This window comes from Triplophysa rosa, linkage group LG10 (genome assembly GCF_024868665.1).
Source record: "Triplophysa rosa linkage group LG10, Trosa_1v2, whole genome shotgun sequence".
NCBI classification, from domain to species: domain Eukaryota; kingdom Metazoa; phylum Chordata; class Actinopteri; order Cypriniformes; family Nemacheilidae; genus Triplophysa; species Triplophysa rosa.
The window spans coordinates 15,307,529-15,329,370 of record NC_079899.1 but is presented as its reverse complement, the minus strand read 5'-3'; the positions used below and the strand labels follow the sequence as shown (position 1 = coordinate 15,329,370).

The following is a 21,842-nucleotide window of genomic DNA, read 5'->3' as shown; positions in this document are numbered from 1 at the left end:
GTGTAATTTTAAACTACATTTCGTATTTGCAGTTACAAGATAACAAAATGTTGCAGCGATCATTTTGCAGATTCACTCGAAAAACTTGCATGTGGCCTTAAAGACTTTATAATCCCTCTCTACTGAAGACCACACGCTGGTGAGGCAGACGCGTATCATAACACCCTTCATGTACCGAACAGACGCCGGAGTCCTGCTGTACGAATGTATTCGTGTTTAGATTTAGTGGCGGTTGTGAATCATAATGAGTCTCTAAACATCTGTTTTATGAGGTGTGACCTTATCCTTGGTGTGTGCATGAAAGAGAGAGAGCCCTTTCTGTTGATATACACACTGTGAATATACAAACCATCCATCTCATGTGAACGGTTCTGTTCTGCTCGCTCAAATGCTGTTTGAGGGCCCGCGGGCAGCGCGTTCAGGGGATATGCCTCATTATTCCAGTCTGACTCAGGCATATAGCCTCTTATTGGCGTGTTTCCTTATCAAAAAACCTTTTGAACCACCAGAGCTGACCTTCATCATAGGAAAGACTGATGGAGGGCAAAGTTTGCCAATTTCTAGGTTGCAATTATTCATATGTTGCACTGCAGTCAGGGGTGGCTCACTTTCCACAGATAGTTTAAGCCATGCGAGGCATTATTGGGACGGCTGAAAAGGACAAAATAATGACATTCACATTACAAAAATGTCTAACATTAATAGGGAAAAATTATTTTCTGACTTCCAGATTTTTTTTGCAAAAACTGCACCATCATTTATCATTTGCAAGGTGAACAGGATGTAAATTTTGAGCACGTCTCCGGAACAAAATTAACAGACCAGTCCCAATATTCATTTCAGTTCTTCTGAAATTACTGTTTATATCTGTTTGAGTAAAATTATCATTTTTGTTTCCTTCTGTGAAATAGTGACATTTCTCACAAATTCCAAATTAAATATTGTTTTTTCATTTGCAGAAAATTAAAAAGAATTTTGTTTAAAAATTAAACAAAAGTGTGAAGTTCTAAAATTTGAAATACGGCAAAGTGTCTATACACTTTTAAACAATGCAATACTAATGTTTTGACATGTATTTGTTAATAAAAACTAATATTTGATGGAATAAGCCTGATTTTTCATTCACAGCTTCCATGCATCTTGGCATACTCTGTCTTTCACATTCCTGAGGTTTGTTTTTGTTAAAGGGATAGTTCACCCCAAAATGAAAATTGTGTCATCATTTGCAAGAATATGCAGAAGAAAGAAAGCCATACAGGTATGAAATGACAAGAAGGTGAGTAAATGAATAAATGATGACAGAATTTTCATTTTGGGGTGAACTACCACTTTAAAATTCGACAGACACTGGACTGGAATAACCACCAACAAATGCAGAAATGCTGATAAAAGACAACACTGGAGTGGTCTCTTATTTTTTCCAGAGCTGTATATTTGCCTTATATTGCATCATTTTGTCCTGAAAACATCCATCACGACACATACAATTGGTTCAAACAATTCAAATAATGTGTCTATTTTGCATAACTTTAAGTGAAATGCACATGAACATCAGAATGTCTTGCTGTCTAGTCTTTTGCCTCAATGACAGCATGCCCTCGAGCTGTCATAGACTCTACGAGCAAAACCTGATGATCCATGTTATCTACTGTGATCAGAAAATGTTTGATAGAGCGTCTTGCGTGCTTCAACTGAAGCAAGAAAATCTGACCTTTCGTACAAAGGAGTTAACAAGGTCAGTATTTATTATTTTTTCCCATAATAACTTTTCTATGTTTTAGTTTTTGTAAATCCTCTGTGTGCATATTAGATTTAAATCTAAAGGTGCTGCTTTTATGCAGTTTCAGTCTTTTTGACCCTCAGGTATATGAGATTAAACCACGCTATCTAGAGAGCCATACCTTTATAATCACAAAGCCCATTAAACTCTGACATTAAAGTAATGGAAAGAACTCAAAGCAAACATGTTGCACATAAATCCACAAAAATCCACAAAACTTAAAGCTTGTTTTTTAATGTTCTGTAATTAACAGTTTTATTTAGGGAGTCTAAGCTAATGTCCATAAACGTTTAGTTCAGCATGGTCCTCTGAGGCCCATGCACTGTTTCTTGTTCCTATGGAAACTGCAACCTTTTATTTTTTAAAATAAAGTCTGTCTTTCATTCTCATCCTTTGTTACATAAGGCAGTTTATAGACAGCTATTGATCACAGAGAGAGTAGAATGTCGCTCTTTAGCAAAGAATTCAGACTCATAGCATGCATTCATAAACTACGAGGAAGCATCCACAATATGGCACGATATTTTACAAGCTGTCTCATTAGATTCCATCAAACAGTGATGTACATCGACCAGACACTATGGATACGGGTAACGTCCTCCACAGCAGATGAATGGCAAAGGTTCACAGGTTTCGTATATTTTCAGGAGAATTCGGTTAATTAAGTCATGTAGATGTCAAAACACGGGAAGTGGATTTCCATATTCTCCATATTCTCTCGCTCTCAGTAACATCTTTTAAACTTTGTGAGTTTGTGGAAGGCTTGTTTGAAGTCGTCGTTGAAGGCTGTGTAAATGACAGGGTTGATGAGCGAGTTCAGGTACCCCAGCCAGGTGAAGACATCAAAGAGCACAGGGTGGAACCAGCAGTCTTTACAGATCCCCATCACCAGCGTAAACACGAAGAACGGAAGCCAGCACACAATAAATGCACCCAAGATAATCCCAAGGGTTTTGGTTGCCTTCTTTTCCCGAGCAGCGCACAAACGCTTTCTTTCCAGGACGCTATCGGCCAACTTAACTTTCACACTGTTCGTGAAGTGAGGGGAACCTCCTCCGCCCCCACCGCCACCACCTCCTGGATGAACCTGTCCCTCCTGATTAGAAGTGGAGTTCAGGGAACAAAGCGAGGAGCCCGTCGAGTTTTGGATGAGCTGAGCAGCCGTGAAACGTTTCCCGCTCGTCGCTGGCGTTTTGAAGATCCTGGAACGAGCTGCCACGTATATGCGCCCGTAAAGGATGACCAAAAGAACCGTGGGTACGTAAAAGGCGCCAAACGTGGAGTACAGCGTGTAGGAGATCTGGTCGGTGTTGACCATGCATTCCGTAAGTTCCTGGGCCTTGGCTTGCCTCCAGAATAGAGGCGGCATGGAGATAGAAACAGAGATCACCCACACTACCGCGACCATCAGTGCCGCTCGTCGTACGGTACGACGCTTCGAATACTCCAAGGCGTCGGTTATGGCCCAGTATCGGTCCAACGCGATCACACACAGGTGCAGGATGGAGGCCGTGCAAAATGTTATGTCAGATGATAGCCAAATATCACACACTATCTGGCCCAACGTCCAAGTCTTACTGACCGTATACACGATGCTGATGGGCATGACCAAAATGGACACCAGCAAGTCTGTCACAGCGAGAGAGCCAATGAGAAAGTTGGCCGGGGTGTGAAGCTTGCGCGTGAGAAAAATGGTGGCGATCACGAAGGCGTTGGACAGAGCGGTGGCTAAAGTCACGATCGCTAGCATTGCAGAGATGGAGCTTTGAAGGCCAAGGAGTGTGGTGTCATCCCATTGTTCAAAGGTCGTGGGACTGACCGTAACATTGCTGAGGGGCTCATCTGTGCTGTTGACCTGATCCATAATGCATAGTTCATCTGCTGCGCTTCATATCAGCTTTCAGATTTCATAATGAAAACCAAGACTGATATTTGTGAATTATGATTCATGTTTACAGGTACTGTAATTGTTTAAAATGTATTTTTTATTGTATTGACACTGTATTACTCTTTGTGTTTAATATTATCCTTGAGTTTTTGCGACGTATGTGTAATCCCTTAGTTTGAAAAAGTGCTTTAATGCTCTTACGCCCTCATTATTTCATTTAATGCTCCTTATTTTACCACAAGGACACGAGAACCCTCAATTGCAGCTCATCTGAATAGTTAGAAGACTTTTTAATTTATTCCCCTGTGTTTCAGACTAATTGACCAGAATATTTCTTAATTCCGCTGATAGTTGCAATTGGTTCATAAGAAAGGTGCTTTGACAGTTTCCCCGAAGACAAAAAGGGTAACGATAAAAGTTTCAAATATTGCCCACAGGATAGTCCAGATGAAAAGTGCCAAGTGTGGTACTACAAACTGTGTGTGTGGTACTGTAGATCAGCTTGATGGACTCAATCCAAGTGATCCTAAGAGAGAGAGAGAGAGAGAAAAGAGAGGGTGAGGTCATTATTTTTTTTTATTTTATTTTTAGGTCTCTTTACACTCAAGGGCTTCAAAAATATTTAACATTCTGCCTTTATCTTAGTAAGAAATTGCACTAATTAAAAACTTTGCTCTCCTTACTTGGCTTAAAAATGTTATTTTTCTAACATCTTTGCACAAAAAGTTTTTGCCTTATTTAACACTTATTTTCCCCTGGCTCTTGTTTTCAGGCTCAAGTCTTGATTGATGAGTACCTTGAGTATTGCGCCTCACGGGGAATCCTGTCACCATAAAGTTACCAGTTCTTGTGTCTGACTAACATCACGCTAAGACACCCGCAAGCGCTCTGCTTCTAGCCTGACGGGAAAAGAAAGCAAACCGCACGGCTCACTCTACAGCCATCAGGTCACACATCAGTCAAATCACCTGCCAACATCTTCACTTCAACATCACCAGCCCCCAATATGCGCCGCAGAGCATTTTGACATTTCGTCTTCTTCTGCGCTAAGGAGGTCGAGTGTGTATGCGGATATCTGAATATTTATGGAAAAACCTATTGCAAGTCATATAAAACCTGTCTCACTTCCCTACATGTCAAACAAGATGAAAAAAAATTGTGGTGGATGCTGTTTACCAAGCATTCAGATTGGAAATTTCCACCATTGACTTGCATATATAAACCATCTCATTTTCAGACAATAATACATGCAACTTGGATCAGATGCCAATACGACAGATTTTAATTTATGATTTTTTCTGTGTGATGCCCCTTATGGAAAGAAAATATATTTCCTAAAATATGAATTAAAAATATATTAAATGACATAATGGTATATTAGAAAATAAACAGCATAATATATTGTGTAAATATATTATAATATATTGGAATTGCCGCTTTTCATATATTGAAAAATATGTGACAATGGGCCTCATTCATGAAACATGAGCAGAACGATTTTTTGTGTAAATTTTGCATTTTGACGCAAATTTTCGGATTCGTGAAAATGTTCGTATTTTCAAAATGTTAGTTGGTACAAAAGAAATGTACACCTGCTCAATACCACGTGTAAGTAACGTTCTGTATTCTTTTAGACAAACTGATGACACTGCATTTTGATGCACTATGTATCATAATGATATTTCACGTGTTCTTTTGCCCTGTCTTTTATGATTTATTTACTTTTTTAACTTTGAGTAAAACGCAGAGCTCGTCACTGTCCTTTTTTACAGAGCCGTCCAATCACAGTGGAGAAGAGGCGGGACAAACACTACATTGACCAACCATCATACACAACAATGAAGAAGTTAATATTAATGTTTACTGTATTTTCATATTAAGTCATATTCTTTAGAATAAGATACTAGTTTCAAATAGGCTAACTGTTGCGGATATTCTAAATCACAGCAACCAACGCATCTCCGGAATAACGCGCAGTGCCTCCAAAGCGTTCTCAGGCGCCACCAACTGGTCGTTTTCAGAAGAGCACCAGGTATTATTATTTTAGCTGGCTAAAAACGCTTTGGTGGACAGTTTAATTGATTAATTTATTGGTAAGCATATAGCCTATTAGTATCTTATGCATTATGCAATATAATGTAGCCAAACCAGAGAATGAAGTCCAGAGGATTCCGGCATTCCTAGATTCAGTAATACACTTTATAATATATTGATACATGTGTGATAAGATATGGTACTGTATATGTAAAAATATATTGAACATAATGTATTTACTCATGTTATATATATACATACACATATACAGAAATATATATTTCTTATGTTTAACAACCATTTACAATATACATGTTTCATTATTTAAAACGCAGCTAGTTTACAATAGCATAAGCACACCTGCTCATATTAAAGCACTTAGTGAACAGACAATTACTGCACTGAGAAGTGCACAACCGTTACTTTTTAAATAAAGTTATATAATCTTAATGATGTTTGGCCAATCTTTATCCTAACCACAGGCTCTACTCTTCAGCACCACGGTAACCCCACGAATTTACACATCCTAGAAACCCTTCTAAATTTCAAAGAATACAACATTAAACACTAACAGATCCCTCCCTATATTAATATTCAGCATAAATACATGAAATAACACCTAAATTCAAATCGTTTTACTCCCCTTTAACAGCCAGAAGTAAAGCATGCTGGGAACTAGAAATCTGCTTTAACTCATTCCGTGAATGTGTCCATATATGTGTATACATACATTCACATTTATGTGGGAACATCTATGTGCAATATACTGTATATACTCAATAACAGATTAAATGTGATGAATATTAGATTTATTTTTGTCTTCGTTTCTAAATATATTTGTATGTTCAATATATAGAAATGTCAATGCATATATTGTTGTATATTGCAAAATATTAGCACCAATTTCCAATATACAGAAATGTATTATGTAATATATCGCATTATATTTTGCAGTATATTCCCATATATTTTTGTTCCGTAAGGGGCTGGTGTACCTGTTAGACTCATTGATGAGTTTCACATAGAATCAGGCCAGGGATCACATGTCTTGTTTGCAGGTGGGTGAGCTAACTCTGAATAACCTTTAATCAGATTAACTAGCCCCAGGCCCTGTTCCACAGCTAAATCAATGAGGATGCTCCTGAAATTAGTCAGCGTGCTCCAGTAGTTAAAGTGCAGGCTCTTTGTGTCGCCAACAAGACCTCAAGCCCACCAGTCTATAAACTGTAGTGAAGGGTCCTAGAATAACAGACAATGTTAAATCATGAACATAACAACACGATTACTGAAGAATAAAAATGCTGGGTTATTTTAAACACATGGTTGGGTTGAAATTCTTGCTCTTTCCATATTTGTGACCCTGCCTGAAAAAAAATCTACTTAAGCCATTTTTGTATGATTTACTGTTTTTAACATAATGTTTTACATAATGTTAAGTAAATTCTGTGAAAATTGAATCATGATATTTTTAATATTGACTGAGTACGGCCATGTTTTCACAGAAAGGGTCACGTTTTACTCAGCCATCATGGGTTGAGAACAATCCAGCACCGTGTAGCAAAATTTTCCATATAACTTGTCCTACAATTAACATATGGGTGTTAGTAAAAAGTGGTTTGACAGCCAAAATACGTATTTTAGGAAAAAGGAACAGTTCTCCCTTTAAGGCTTTCTTGAATTGGTTTAGTATTCAATGTAATTGAAAAACACAGTCTTTATTGTGTAAAAATGTATAATTATAAATGCATGTTTTTCTTCACATATGCAGCAAGCGATGTATCAAAGAACTGCATCCGCTGATCTACAGTGAGCTTTTCCAATTTCACTTATTGTTCAATTTTGTCACGGCTGTGGCAGAAAGAACCCAAATGCAGGCAGCGGTGAAGGGGTTAACACAACAAGATTTTAATTATAAATAATAAACAAAACACAAAACAAAAACCCACGATGGGGCAAACCAAACAACACTAGATACTACAACTGACAAGACAATTATAACTAAGACAATGTAAAAGAACAACACTAGACAAACGCTAAATAACAGACTCACACTGACTCGACTTGACTTGAACTTGACTAGACTTGGGGTACAGACAAGAACACCATACACAACATAATCCACCAACACAAGACAAAGAAACAAGAGGGTATTTAAAGGGAATACAAACTAGGGATAATTACACGGGGCAGGTGTGGGTAGTAAAACACTCAGGGAAGGATAACAAGGAAACGAGAGGAGCGGGGCCAATGACGAGACACTGGAGAGAACGTATATTATTGTCAAAAGGACAATAATATGTTTCTCTCCACACATAACCAAAGGCTTTGTCATGGCTCAGCTACAGGACCAAGAAAAACATGACTAAATGAAGCAGAGCCATGACAGAAGCCCCCCCTTTAATGAGCACCTCCAGGTGCTCACCAAGGGGTAGACGGACGAGACAAGACAGACTGGGAGACAGACAGGACAAGGCAAAACAAAGAAAACAAAATCAAGGGCAAACATGACAAGACAACAACAGGACTTGGGTGGGACATCAAAAATAACAAACATGGGAGGGGGAGGGACCAAACAAGGGCCCATAGGGGGCAGTCCATAGGGTTGGGGAAAAGTCCCAGTCCCCGGCTGCCTCGAGGGCGCGGAGTCCTGGGGGACTTAGGGGGAGTCCTGGGGGGACAGTCTTTGGCCCTGGCAGTTTCCCAGGGGCCGGCTGGAAAGGGCTTGACGCCGGCTGGAAGGCCGGCTGGACAGGGCTGACGCCGGCTGGAAGGCCGGTGGACAGGGCTTGACGCCGGCTGGAAGGCCGGCTGGACAGGGCTGACGCCGGCTGGATCACCGGACTGGACGCCGGCTGGATCACCGGACTGGACGCCGGCTGGATCACCGGACTGCAGCGCGGACGATCCGGCTGGCACGCGCTGGACTCGGACTGAACAATGGACACCGGGCTGGACGCCGGCTGACCGGCTGGGCTTCCCCCTCCTCGGCTTCTTCTTCCTTGACGGGCCACAGGACATGTGGCCGGTTGCTGAGAAGCGATGGGGAGCCCGGTTAGCTCCGTACCGGAGGAGTCGGACGGGGAGTCCCAGACTCCCTTCGTCTGCGCCGGCCACGGATGCTGATGGGCGGAGGAGGAGCTGCGGGGGAGAGGCGGACGGTGCGGCCATGCCAATGACCCCAATCTCCATGACGCGACCTCCGGGATCCGGGTAGGGGAGATGGATTGGGTTGGGCTGAGACCCTGGGCTCCGGCCGATTCATGGCATACCTAATCATGTCCGTGAAGCCCAGCGGTCTCAGCATCCTCATCTCCTCCCGAGACAGCGGCTCATTCACCGCCGTTGAACAGGGCCATCTGCTCCGTCCGTCATGGACCATCTCCCCTGCGGTCTGAAGAATCGATCTGCGAACTCCAAGACATCGAGTAGCCCTGTCGCAGACCGCAGAGGAGATGGGCCTGCCTGGATCGCCTGCCTCCATCTTGCCTGCTGGGTTCAATGATGGCTCGTGTATTCTGTCACGGCTGTGGCAGAAAGAACCCAAATGCAGGCAGCGGTGAAGGGGTTAACACAACAAGATTTTAATTATAAATAATAAACAAAACACAAAACAAAAACCCACGATGGGGCAAACCAAACAACACTAGATACTACAACTGACAAGACAATTATAACTAAGACAATGTAAAAGAACAACACTAGACAAACGCTAAATAACAGACTCACACTGACTCGACTTGACTTGAACTTGACTAGACTTGGGGTACAGACAAGAACACCATACACAACTTAATCCACCAACACAAGACAAAGAAACAAGAGGGTATTTAAAGGGAATACAAACTAGGGATAATTACACGGGGCAGGTGTGGGTAGTAAAACACTCAGGGAAGGATAACAAGGAAACGAGAGGAGCGGGGCCAATGACGAGACACTGGAGAGAACGTATATTATTGTCAAAAGGACAATAATATGTTTCTCTCCACACATAACCAAAGGCTTTGTCATGGCTCAGCTACAGGACCAAGAAAAACATGACTAAATGAAGCAGAGCCATGACAAATTTTGGATTTAACTATGGGAAACTGATCTTACAGCAGCAGTTATAGGAAGCTTTATCCTGAGAAGCAGTAGGAAGTGGATTAAATGAGATATTCTGTATGCGTGAGCTGAAGGTATAAATCAAACGCTATCATGTGTACATTGAAAGTGTAAAAGCAGAATGCCTCTAATTAACGACAGCAAATTAGGAGACTAATTTGTAAAATCATGCACGATTAGTACTGTTGATATAGGGATTTTGTGCATCTGTTGGCTGGGATACTGCTTTGGCAATACAAACTATCATTACTGTTCCAACCGAGGGTGCTCTTATGCTCATTTGAGGGTGCTTAGCATGTACACCAGGATTGAATAGCATATGCATTATACAGCTTAGGTTTATAAGTAACAGGTGAATAAAGTTATTATGGTTGATGTGTTGTGCATGCATCAGTGCTCAAAACAGGAAAACAAACAAGCCGATATGTAAATAATGTCAGCATGTAGCAAATCCAAATAATCCCACATCATGTAAAATCACGTTTTCTGCTTGTTTAGTATATCAGACAGCCCACTCATATCTGAATAGATCTTGGCCAGAATAAGCAACAGTATGCCGCAAATTGAATGCTGAAAGTCAAAACCTTGACTTGGAAGACTGGTGTAGTGAGAAAGAAAGTGCAGACTGTCTTGTCGAGCAGAAACAGAGAGAGCGCAAAAAACTGCAAGAACACAAGAAGTATTCTGTGATCAGGGAGTGAACTGCATGTCACATGTGATACTGAAACTAGCCCCAAACTTGTGCAAAAACTTATGTTTCACTGGAAAATGTTCAATTGGAAGAAGAGGATTAAAATACACAAAATAAGGCACAGAATGTTGTGCTGTTGCTGTGGCTACAGTGTCATCATTAACATATACTTCATGTGAAACTGCAGACACAACAGTGGATTATCTCCACACCAGCAGGTCCAGCGGGCAGCCTGCTAATGAGAGCAACCTGAGGGTTCATGCTCCAAATGTTAGCAGGATGTTGTCTTTATTTCTAAGTCAGAATAACAAAATTAAAAACCCTGGTCAATACATCAGGATGAAGAACGATTTTGAGGCTGTTGGGTTAATTAAACTAATGTTCAGACAGCACAAAATGTGTTGACATCTATTGTCGGTATTGCCCGAACGCTTCCACGCTGACAAACACTTAACATGTAGTTTCTTATTACAGATTTGTTCATTGTGACTAAGTTTTTGCATGGTTGACTTAATATCAAGAGAATGAGAAGGGCAACAAGAACATGATGTTTTCAATAAACAGTTTAGCCCAGATCATTACCGTCTGTCACTCATTTTTAACATGTTCCAGACTATGCCTATAGACCAAGTCCTTACAGTATATGATTCACAAATATAATCTACCTGCAATGACAAAAATCACATGCATATGGACATTCATATTTATGTACCTAAATGTTTATTTACCCCAAATGCCAAAACGTGAACACAAAAGAAAACAATTTGATATGCTGTTCTTTACTCCACACAACAAAAGTAAATTGTGAATGAAGCTGTCAGTCACTCATATTTTGCTAACATATCCTAGCTGTTATGCTAATGTGATTAATTAAAGTAATATATTAACAAAATGCGCACTGCCATTACAATGAATGGGGAGGAATGCAACGCTCAATATGGCCGCTCGAGCGAAGAAAGTCCTGCCTTCCAGTAAAAAGATCCAATCGTCAATCGACAAAGACAGACGATTCTCCTGGGGCGGAGCTATTGTGAGGCGCTTGCCAGCCTGTGCGCTGAAGTGACTTCGAAAAAGGTGATTTGTAGCGCAATTTAAGCTTAGCAAACCAAAGTTATGGTAGCCTACAGTCAGGTTTAATCATTGATCAGAAGTATGCTTTTTAATTGTGATTCTTGCCAGCGAGTTTAGAAATATCTGCCTTCCACCATTTAAGTAGATAGGTCTGTTGACTTGCTATGACGTAAATAGCTGCCAAGCGGCGTTGCAAACTTGGCCGCCAAGTGGCACGACTTCCGTAAACGGACTTTGGTTTAATTCCTAACCTTTCACAACCTTAACCTTTAGCACAAATGTGTATTTCACACCTAAACTGTTGCTCTTTCAGAAAATGGACCAAAAAGGCTAATGACAAATCTTCAGAGATTTTTGTCCAATAAGATGCTGGATTTAGAACGTTCTATCCCCGCATAAAATAATTATTAGATGCTGGATTTAGAACGTTCCATCCCCGAATAATATTACATTTATGCATTTGGCAGACGCTTTTATCCAAAGTGACTTACATTGCATTGTACTATACATTTGTTTGACTGACTATGTGCAATCCCCTGGATAGCGCCATGCTCTAATCACTGAGCCACAGGAAAGCTAGCTAGGAAAAAATTCATGACTGTAATGTATCTAAAGCTCACTGACTATTCAAAAAGGGCCAAGCCTTTCTTTGCTTCCCACCGAGACTTCTTATTTCAATTATACATGAATAAGAAACTGATTTCATGGGGTTTTCAGGTCAAGTAATGTAATGCTAATAAAAAATACAAAACAAGTCACGCTTTCAGATAAGGTGTTGTTTGTTCTGTGCGTGGAAAATGGTCAGCGATTTAGTTTAGGTATTTTTTTTCAGTTCCATCACAACGGTTTTTAAATGAAATAAGCTGCAGTCATGGTAACACAGCAGTCCGATCTGGTGTTTGGATATTATTGAATGACATCAGTCTTGTATGTGCAGAGACGTGCGTCAGTGGAGTATGAATATGCCATATCTCCTATTAATGCTTGTATCACGTAACAAATAACTTTTAACCCCACCCGTCTCAAACACTGCAGACCGATAACAATATCTCGCACACGTTTTTCATTTCCTCAAATCTGATGCAGTTTGGCTGGAGTCTTTTTGCTACCTAGCTCATCAATAACAGGTTAAGCCGTCCAATAACCTTTTTGTTTTGACAGGGTGACAGGGGGACCACTAAGTCAATGTGACATATTACTCTCAAAACTTTTTGTTCTGAAGGTTTAAGGTTGAAAGCCCTGTTCAATTACAGCTGCGGACAGCAAGCCGATCGACTTTAGCGAAAGTGCTCTCGAAAAAATATGACGTGCTGAGAAAGTTTCTCAAAATGCTACAGAAAGTTGGTGGGTTGTGCACATGCTCGTGGCATAACAGAGATACTCTACGGCCTACTCTATACTTACAAGTGGATTAAAAAAACAGCAGCCAAGTTAATAATCTCATTTTCATTCATTTCAGATCTGACTGAAATCTGGACAACAGCCAAAACCAAATACAATGAACAACACCTCTGATCATCTGCATCTTCCAGCGGCTGCGACGCTAATGTGTACCACAATGACTCAGTTTCCTATCTTCTTAGATATTCTTTTGTGTAAATTTCTCTTGTGTAGGAGGAACATCAGCCCAGAGTTAACAAAACTATTGTATCTCCTCCATTGCCCTGGATGATTCATCAGGTAAGCACTCCAATTTCACACTTCTTTGAAGAAGCCCCTTTTATGGGCATTTGATAAAGAACTGCTGGGAGTCGTAGGAGGTTTTGATGCACCTTTGGACGGTGCGCTCAAAGCTGCTGAAGCTTTGAAATGTGAAGGCCTTGGACTTTTGTATCTCTTAACCCTCTGTACAAGCAGATGTTGGGATCTAATGGGGTTTGCGTTGTACTATATTGAGCTAATACATCCCGACAGTTTGTATACTTCAAAAGCATATTTTGTCCTTTTTGAGGATGAAGTTGCATGACCGTGTCCTCAGGGCAAAAGGACTGTCAGAGTCATTTTATTGAGGTGAGATGGGGTGAAAAATAGTGCAACGACAGCATCAAGGGTGAAATTTTATTTAGCGTCTCTGAAAACATTACAAGGTTCTGGATGGAGCTCTTGTGGTTATGTTACGTATGACTTGAGATGATTCAAGACAACTAGATGATATTTGGATTTTATCTATACATGAAATCTGGTTGCTTTGCCAAACAAATCATTACATTCATTTTGGGCCTGTTCCAGCGCAATTTGTTCGGCTTAAACGTGTGTTGCTGGGCAGCTGTTCAAGGACGTTTAACAAGTTCAGCTTCATGATGAAGGACAGATTTGTTTTCATACAAAAGCAAGCGAGTGGCACAAATATGGCGCATTGGTGCCCGAAGGTGTCTTTGCTTGTGCTGAATGTCTTACAGTACACTGCATTTTTCTGCGTTATAGTTTTTCATTTCTAAAGACATTATAATCGGGTCACATCCTCACACTTCTACAAGGACGTGTGTCTTTTTATATTTCCTTTCTTTGAGACGTTTTTGTTGTGAGTTGGTTTGGTACAAATGCTTAGAAAATAATTCTACATTTGAAATTCAAATGCTGGACGAAACAAGTAGGTCAAAAAAACGTACTACAATCCAAGAGCACAACAGAGAGCTCATGTGACCTTTCTCCTCTCCTGTCAGATCTGATATAAGTTACATTTGCACCAAAAACATCACCCAGTAAAAAAAAAACTTAGTGTGAAGTAAGCCGCAAGGCTTCACGTGTCTCTGATAAATCGTTTGACCTCCATTGCTGCCTTTCACCATCTCTGACCTCTCCATCCCTTGCACTTGTGCTTGGATCTGAAGATGGCTCAGTTTAGAACAGTGACGAGTAAACAAAATATATTATTCAGGGTGTTGATGTGTTTAAAAGACTATTGATGGGAGAAAAAGAGAAGCTCAGAGCTGCTTCTCAACGCTGCCTGTGGGTTGACTGTAGTTTTACAGTAGATTTACAAGAGGAATACGATAATGAATAAGAGAGAGACAAATCTAAAACAGAGCCCAGCAATCAGCATTAGGTCTGGTATTGTAATCGACAAACCCAAGCTACTTCAGCTGATGTTCTAAGCTCTTGTGTACGGAGCCAGTGAAATTGATTCATAGTTCGTCTCCTCAGAATGATGTGGATACTAGCAGGCAAAATGCCCAAAGGACCAGTTCAATCCATGACCTTCATCTGTAGAGTGCCATATATTGAGATCCATTGGTCCAGTGTAAACTTTGTGGTAAAATTCTCATTCTTTGTACTTATATTATATTATATTTCTATAGCTTGGTTTTGTTTAAAGTATTATTATCAAAATAAAGTTCTCGAGTCAAGGAATGCATAATCTTACTCTCGGATGGCATGGCCTTGGGTTGCCTACCCTACAAGCCCTTCCTCAACAAATTTCACACTAAAGTTAAACAAAACTATTAAAATAATTATGTTCATTGAAATACCTGTAAATAAAAAAGTAAATTTTGAAGGCAGCATAGATGTATCATTTAGATGTAGCTGCTATTGGCTCCACTACCGCTACTGCTAGCATGACATCGGTAGCTGCTTCATATGTATCTTTAGCCTATGTATCGAGATGCGTATCACATCGGCCTCCGTTGTGGAAAAAAGTTTCGCTGCAGTCAACGATCTGGCAATGAGAGCGTAAAATATGCATGATATAATAAAATAATATAATCTCTGCTTTCCATCTCTTTCAAGTAGGGCCATGAACCCGATGCTTCTCCATTTAAGTAAGATTAAAAGCATTTGTTAATGACAAGTAAATAAAACTGAAATAAATGTAGAGAGTTCTCTAAAGGAGCTAAAGCGCATTTATGAAAAAAAAAACATTTGGACTGCAACGTTCACAGTTCTGTGGTCTCTCCAATCAAATGAAAGCTCAGCTCTACAAATATATTTCCTTGACCTATTGACCTTTTCACTCTCAGCGTGAATGTCCTGTAGATGTGATTCATCAGACCTCTATGAACCCAAACCATTAAAGAAGGCCTGGATTGATAGGTGTGAGGGAGTTTTGTTGAGGAAAGATGGCTGTTTGCTTTTCTGAATTAAATATTGAAGACCAGGTGAAGTGTGTGGCTGGAGTTTGAAACCTGGGCATCTGTCCAAAGTGGCACAGACTCTATGCAACTTGTGGTGCATTTGAATGATAGATACGAGTGGCTGTGTGATCACCCGTTAAATATTCCTGAAGTGAGATGCAGACATTCGTAAATACATTATCAATAAACAAACAACACTAGCACACTTCCTTTCAATGTGCTGGAAAACAATAAAATCAATGTCAACCAGCGCTGATTTTACTTTTTCATTTTGTTCATTGAGTGGTTGAGAGTATGTTAAACCTAAGACTGATCTATAGAAAAATCTCTGCGGTTAGCTAAAACGAATCAGATTATACAAGCGAAGTGATTTAGTGTGGTACATTTACTGGTCCGCATTCCAAGTGGTGTGTTATACAGAAAGGTGTATGTCATAAAATACATTTTCTTTTATAGTCGAAATGAATGCATTGAATAAAATAGATATGCTCTGCTTTGATCTGTTCACAGGATTGTCCTCAATCACATTCAGAGCTGGCATCTTACTGTGTCTTTATAGAAGATGCTTGTCGACTTTCGTGGGCTTCTCAATCAGCTTCTCTACAATTCCAACTAAACCCAAACAGGAGAAACAAAGAATAACATGAAGAGCCACATTTATCAATGTCAAAGACTTAGATTTGGTTAAGCAGCTCAAGGCCTGTTACAGTGTTTAATCTCGTCATCTTAAACCTCCACTAATCATCTATCCCACTGACTAAATTATGTTGCAGAAAATCCTGAATTAAACTACTATAACTCCAGCAGATAAGCCTTCATTTTTTCACTCCTTTCAAAGCTATTAGGTCAAGAGTGGTCTGCAGCTTTCCATTTTTATTGCAGTAATGCATGGTAGCTGTTTTTTTACACATTTTGCAATGTGTAATTTTTTGGAGGATCTATTGACAGAAATGCAATATAATATACATATCTATGTCTTCAGAGGTGTATAAAGACCTTACATAAGGAAGCGTTATGTTTTTATTACCTTAGAATGAGCTATTTCTATCTACATACACCGTGGGTCCCTTTGCATGGAATTCACCATGTTGTTTCTACAGTAGCCCTAAATGGACAGACTGCTCTACCGAGCGCGTTTCGTTATCTGGGCAAAGAATCGAAAATGTGTCAAAATCTTAGTTCTGTGTCAGCCATCATGGTGCCTCGAAAGGGTGGGGTGGAGTGCGCCTTTGGTTGCAATTCGCACTCTCACCACTAGATGCCGCTAAATTTCATACACTGGACCTTTAAAGAATGCAGAGGAGCTTAAATGAATAGTTTACTGTGTTCAAAAATCTGTCACCATTTGCTTAGTAAAATCATCAGAGTTGCAACATTTGTAGATTGTTCACCAACGCAAACCAATCAGCTGTGAGCTCAATAAATGCACAACGAAAATAGAAACATATTATTATGATATTAGCATTGCAATTTAGTAGAACAGAGACCATAAGCATCACCAAATGGTTTTAATATCATTTAAAAAATCTAACAGAATTCAGGAACAAAAATATGAACACATGAGATTTATATGTCATTTTAGATAAACTGGCCTAAAGGCATATCTGCAGTAGATCTGCAGCCCTAATAACAGAGCAGAGCGTTGGTCAAAAGGTGCATCGCAATGCGGCGCAACGGACACGTCCAGTGTAGACAGCTTCATTCGACTATAATAGGAGAAAATTGCTTTTGACGCTCTGCTACGTGCCACTTAACTCGGCTATAATGCCTTTGTTTTGTTGCAGCAATTTATTAACTCTACACACGAGTAAACCAGGCATGGACTTGAGCAATAATGGAAAACTTTGTGTTTTATGCTTGATGATTGTGTTAAGTTTCAGTTTGTCCATCATGTCAAGGTCCATAGAATACAGAGATTGCTATGACATGCTGGAACCTGGAAAAAAAGAAATTTTTATAGTTCAGTGGAGCGAAGTCCAATCAGCAGTGTTGAAAGCAGAAAGAGCTCTGACATGAACTTGCTGAATCAGATATTAAAATCTGCATGTTTTTTCTAATATGAATTTAACTGAACTTTTAATGATTTAACAAACTTGTTGTCCCATGATTTAAAGCATGCAAAGCATAGATATTAACTATTTTTGTTGTTGTTGTTTTGATATTTCCTATATCCTATATACTACTGTATTCAATACAGACACAGGAAAAAGTAAGAGACCATTTAAAAATTATTTTCAGTTCTTCTGAATATAATATTTATAGGTATTATCATTTTTGTTTCATTCTGGAAAAACTACTAACAATGTTTCTCCAAAATTTCAGACATTTACATTTATTTGCAGAAAATGAAAAAAATCTGCCAATGGGGTAATACAAATAATCTTGAATTAAGGTTGACCTTTTTCTTAGTCACTCAATTCAAGATTCTTTTTCTTACCCCATTGGCAGATTTTTTTTGCTTCTTTTAAGCACAAATTCACAGAAATTTCCTATTTTTTGACTAAAAACAAGACTCATTTTCTTAGGTCAGTTTGCTCATCAAGAAAATGCTTCTTGATTCAAGAATGTTTAGTTGATATTTTTACTGGAAAGCAAGAAAAAAAGACTAAGTAAGAAAGTCATTTTTTGCAGTGTATTATAATTTTCATGTGTCTTGTCATGCTGTCAGTCTTTCACGTTGCTGTTGGATTACTTTACGTCACTCCTGAGGTTTGATTTTGTTAATATTCAACAGACACTGGACTGACCACAATACATCTAGAAATTCTGATTTGAAATGACAATTTGGAACGGTGTCTTAATTATTTCTGTAGTTGTATGTTTTATAACCTGACATCTACTCTATCCTATACTAAATGTGTTCAACCTGACACATCAAACAGACTGACCATCAGCATTTTCTGAAGGTTAAGCACATCTTTTCACTGGCTAAAGTTCTATTAAAGATTTTAAGGCTCTATTTTATAGTCTATTTGAAACATGGCACAAGTCTTGTAGATTAATTTCCAAATGAAATGGAGTCAGCCCAAATATGAACAACATTAGGGCACTGGGTGATGGAGCTACAATGTGTTCTTAAACTAGCTCTCCTTGTGCATAACATGAATCTGACCATCAGTAATAAATATCCTTTGGCTCACTGTCATTCTACCAGGATTGGCTGAAATCCACTATTATTTCAACACTGCTAGGCGGTGATGAGCAGAAGCGATTATAGTTAAACCACCAAACAACTCTATAACACACACACACATACATATTCAGCAGCTCAAAAGTCCTCGAAGACATCAGGTTTACACAAAGCATCTGCAAGTTGCATCAGATGTGTTCACAGAAGGCAGGATCTGAAGAAGCCTCATGAAGGAGCTTTTGATACAGCCAAGGTGTTTTATTTCATTATGGGATTGAAGAGTAAAGTATGTTGGGCCCTGATTTGGAATCCCATAAATAACCCATGGCTTTTCATTCATGTCTATTAGTTTTGAGATCATCTACTGTATATGTTTCACTTTTAGCAGGTAAATGAAAATGTACAGTTCTTCTCGTTTTGGAAAAGGGAACAAAAAATTGATGACTCAAACTGCACTCACTCATTTCATCCAATACAGTTCTTTAAAGAATGAGAATAGCACGATCAACCGCAAGAAGTAAATTATACTAATGTCATTGTATAGAGTAAAACAAAAATGTTGGTTATTCAAAAAGGACAAGCCCTTCAACATGACCCACTCCAGCTGTTTCAATCGAAAATAGTCAAGACTGGAAAGAAACCAGCGCCTTCAATCAATGTCTTGCATGGGTGTGCCATTACTGTTTGTGTTTATTTACTGTATATGTGTCTGTGTGTGGTATGACTCAAAGAATGTGCTGAGATTGTCTGTGTTTGTAATTCTTTGAAAAGAACGACAGGATTGAAAGCACAATGGAAAACTGAGATAAATCCTCAGAAGCCACCTTATAGCTCCTCACATGAAAGTCTCATAGCCTCACAGCTCTGCAAGCATTATTCTTTTCTCTGTGGTGGGGTCGGATCATTGTCACCGAATTTGATTTGTTCAATAGCACTCAGACTTTTGGGGCTGAAATCACCAGTTGAGCCTCATGACACTGAATAGATGACAGAATCATTTCCACACCATGCACTTAAACACAGCACTCAAAGGCTTTGCTGTGAATTTTAATTGGACAGCTCCGTGTCATGCTGTTTAAAGACTGATATGGTGATCAACTAAAGAACTATCACACAACAGGAGCTGAATATCAACCACATGGCGGACACAGGCGAGCTACTACCAGTCTAGTGTCCTGATGCTGTTATTCTAAAAAATCGGCACTCTTGGGACACCACTTGTTGATGTCGATGAGAGAATCAGAACTAAACGTTGTATACAATACCGTTCATATGCATCATATAACAAGATGTGGTAAGTTCAGCAGAAACACATCTATCAGACCTGTCAAGGCACACTTAAAATGTTATGCCATAGTTTCTTGTGAATAGAAATGAACTCTAATGATTGGATGGAAATAGAACAATGAGGCAGTTACAGCTAATGATCTGGAGGTACTTAGATATCTTATGTAATCATCTATTACAGAGCAATGAACTCACACATTTGCAAAAACGATTACAAAGAAAGGTTGAGAGAGAACACATGACATGCACAAATATGAGTGCACTCTAAAGACCGTAAATGAAAAATTTAAATTTACAGTATAACAAATTACAGATAGCATAATAGTTTTTAGGTAAATGTCAGCCCACGACGACATAACTTCAGTGCACAGATGTGGTTGCAGGTGATAGAATATTGTGTTTTTCATATTGTCAACTGCTTCTCTACAAAATCCCAGATTAGGGTTATCCTATTAGGATTATGGATATAGTTTCTTTTTCATCCTTTTGTTCAGTTTAATATGTAGGGCTCAGAATTACCTCCGACAAAGCGAGTTGAAATATAATATTGATGGATTCAGAAAAAGAAGAACTGGATTAAATCAGATTAGTCAGATAAAACAGTTTTGTTATTTGCTCTAAGGTCAAATATAATGTAGAGTGCAGAACACAAAACTGTAGGACATCATATCGTCACTGTCGGGCGGAATCCTCGCATCTCCAAAACCATTATTTTTCAGGAAATTAAAAAACTGCATATTTTTTGAGTTATTAAACATTGTATCATTAAAATTGGTATTATACCTTATATTGCTATCATATACTGTTGTGTACCAACATTAACACAACATTTCCCCAAAACCATGTTTAATCGGAGATACAAGGTTTATGATTTGGGAGCAGGGAGATACGAGATTACGCTGTCATTGATAAGAATGGTACGGATACAGACGTCGCTGCTGCCAGCAGTGTTCATCAAAGTCTGCGGTCGCGTTGTGCCTTTTGACAAGAGAAAAGGCTTCAATTGTTAACCAAAGCTAACAACTGTGGTTACATACATCTTCCTAAACTCTATTTTAAAGGTTTAAGAACTATAAGTGATGTAATACAAAAAACGATGAGCTGACTAGGCTGTCTAATAGGTGGAAATTAGCCGAATCTGCTCGCAAGCCAGTACCACAGTCAGTAGTATATATGGGGGACATAGTGTCAAAATGATTGACAGGTATGATTGATGGGGTCATTGACCTTTGCAGAGGAGGGGGAGGGGTGAATTACTTCCGGACCACCCACGTTGCGAGGGACCGCCCACTTGCTTTGACCTTTGACCGTATCCGCCCCTTAGTGTGGTACCGCCCACGTCGCGTTGAACTTTTGACCGTGCCCTCACATCCCATTTTTCCGGGGCATGTTTTAGGGCATGTTTTAGGATGTATTGCTACATATCTTTAGCATGAATGAAAATATGTAATTTAAAGGAGATGATGAGATCATTATTAATACGCAATCATTGGTTATTTAAACAGCGTTTAAAAATAATAATGAATAAGACAACAACTACACAAACACTGTTTGAATAAACAAACAGGTTTAAATGAATAATCATGTGATTAAATAAATAAATAAAGCATCTATTAAATAAGTAAAGAAGTAATTATACAATGTATTCAATATATGAGAGAGGAAAGGCAGAGAGGCCATGCAGATTACCTTGTTTTTCAGAGTTTTCACCCAGTCTATAACATTCCAGTGAGAGGTGTCCGCACCAAGGCTCGTAAATTTGTTTGAAAGAGGAGGATTGTAACCGG

At 39.3% G+C, this 21,842-nt stretch overlaps 1 protein-coding gene across 3 annotated transcripts in view; it reads right to left on the bottom strand.

Annotated features, from left to right (window-relative positions):
- Positions 1-2,010: 2,010 nt before the first annotated feature.
- htr1d (5-hydroxytryptamine (serotonin) receptor 1D, G protein-coupled) overlaps positions 2,011-21,842 on the bottom strand; it is a 25,296-nt gene continuing 5,464 nt past the window's right edge. For 2 of the 3 annotated variants that reach the window (XM_057344019.1, XM_057344017.1), the window contains exon 2: positions 2,011-4,194. In XM_057344019.1, coding sequence (XP_057200002.1) covers positions 2,505-3,644 — 1,140 coding nt within the window. In that variant the 5' untranslated portion in view covers positions 3,645-4,194 and the 3' untranslated portion in view covers positions 2,011-2,504. Of the gene's footprint in view, positions 4,195-4,464; positions 4,568-6,697; positions 6,795-21,842 lie in introns of those variants that run through there. The other variant, XM_057344018.1, reaches the window with a different exon arrangement.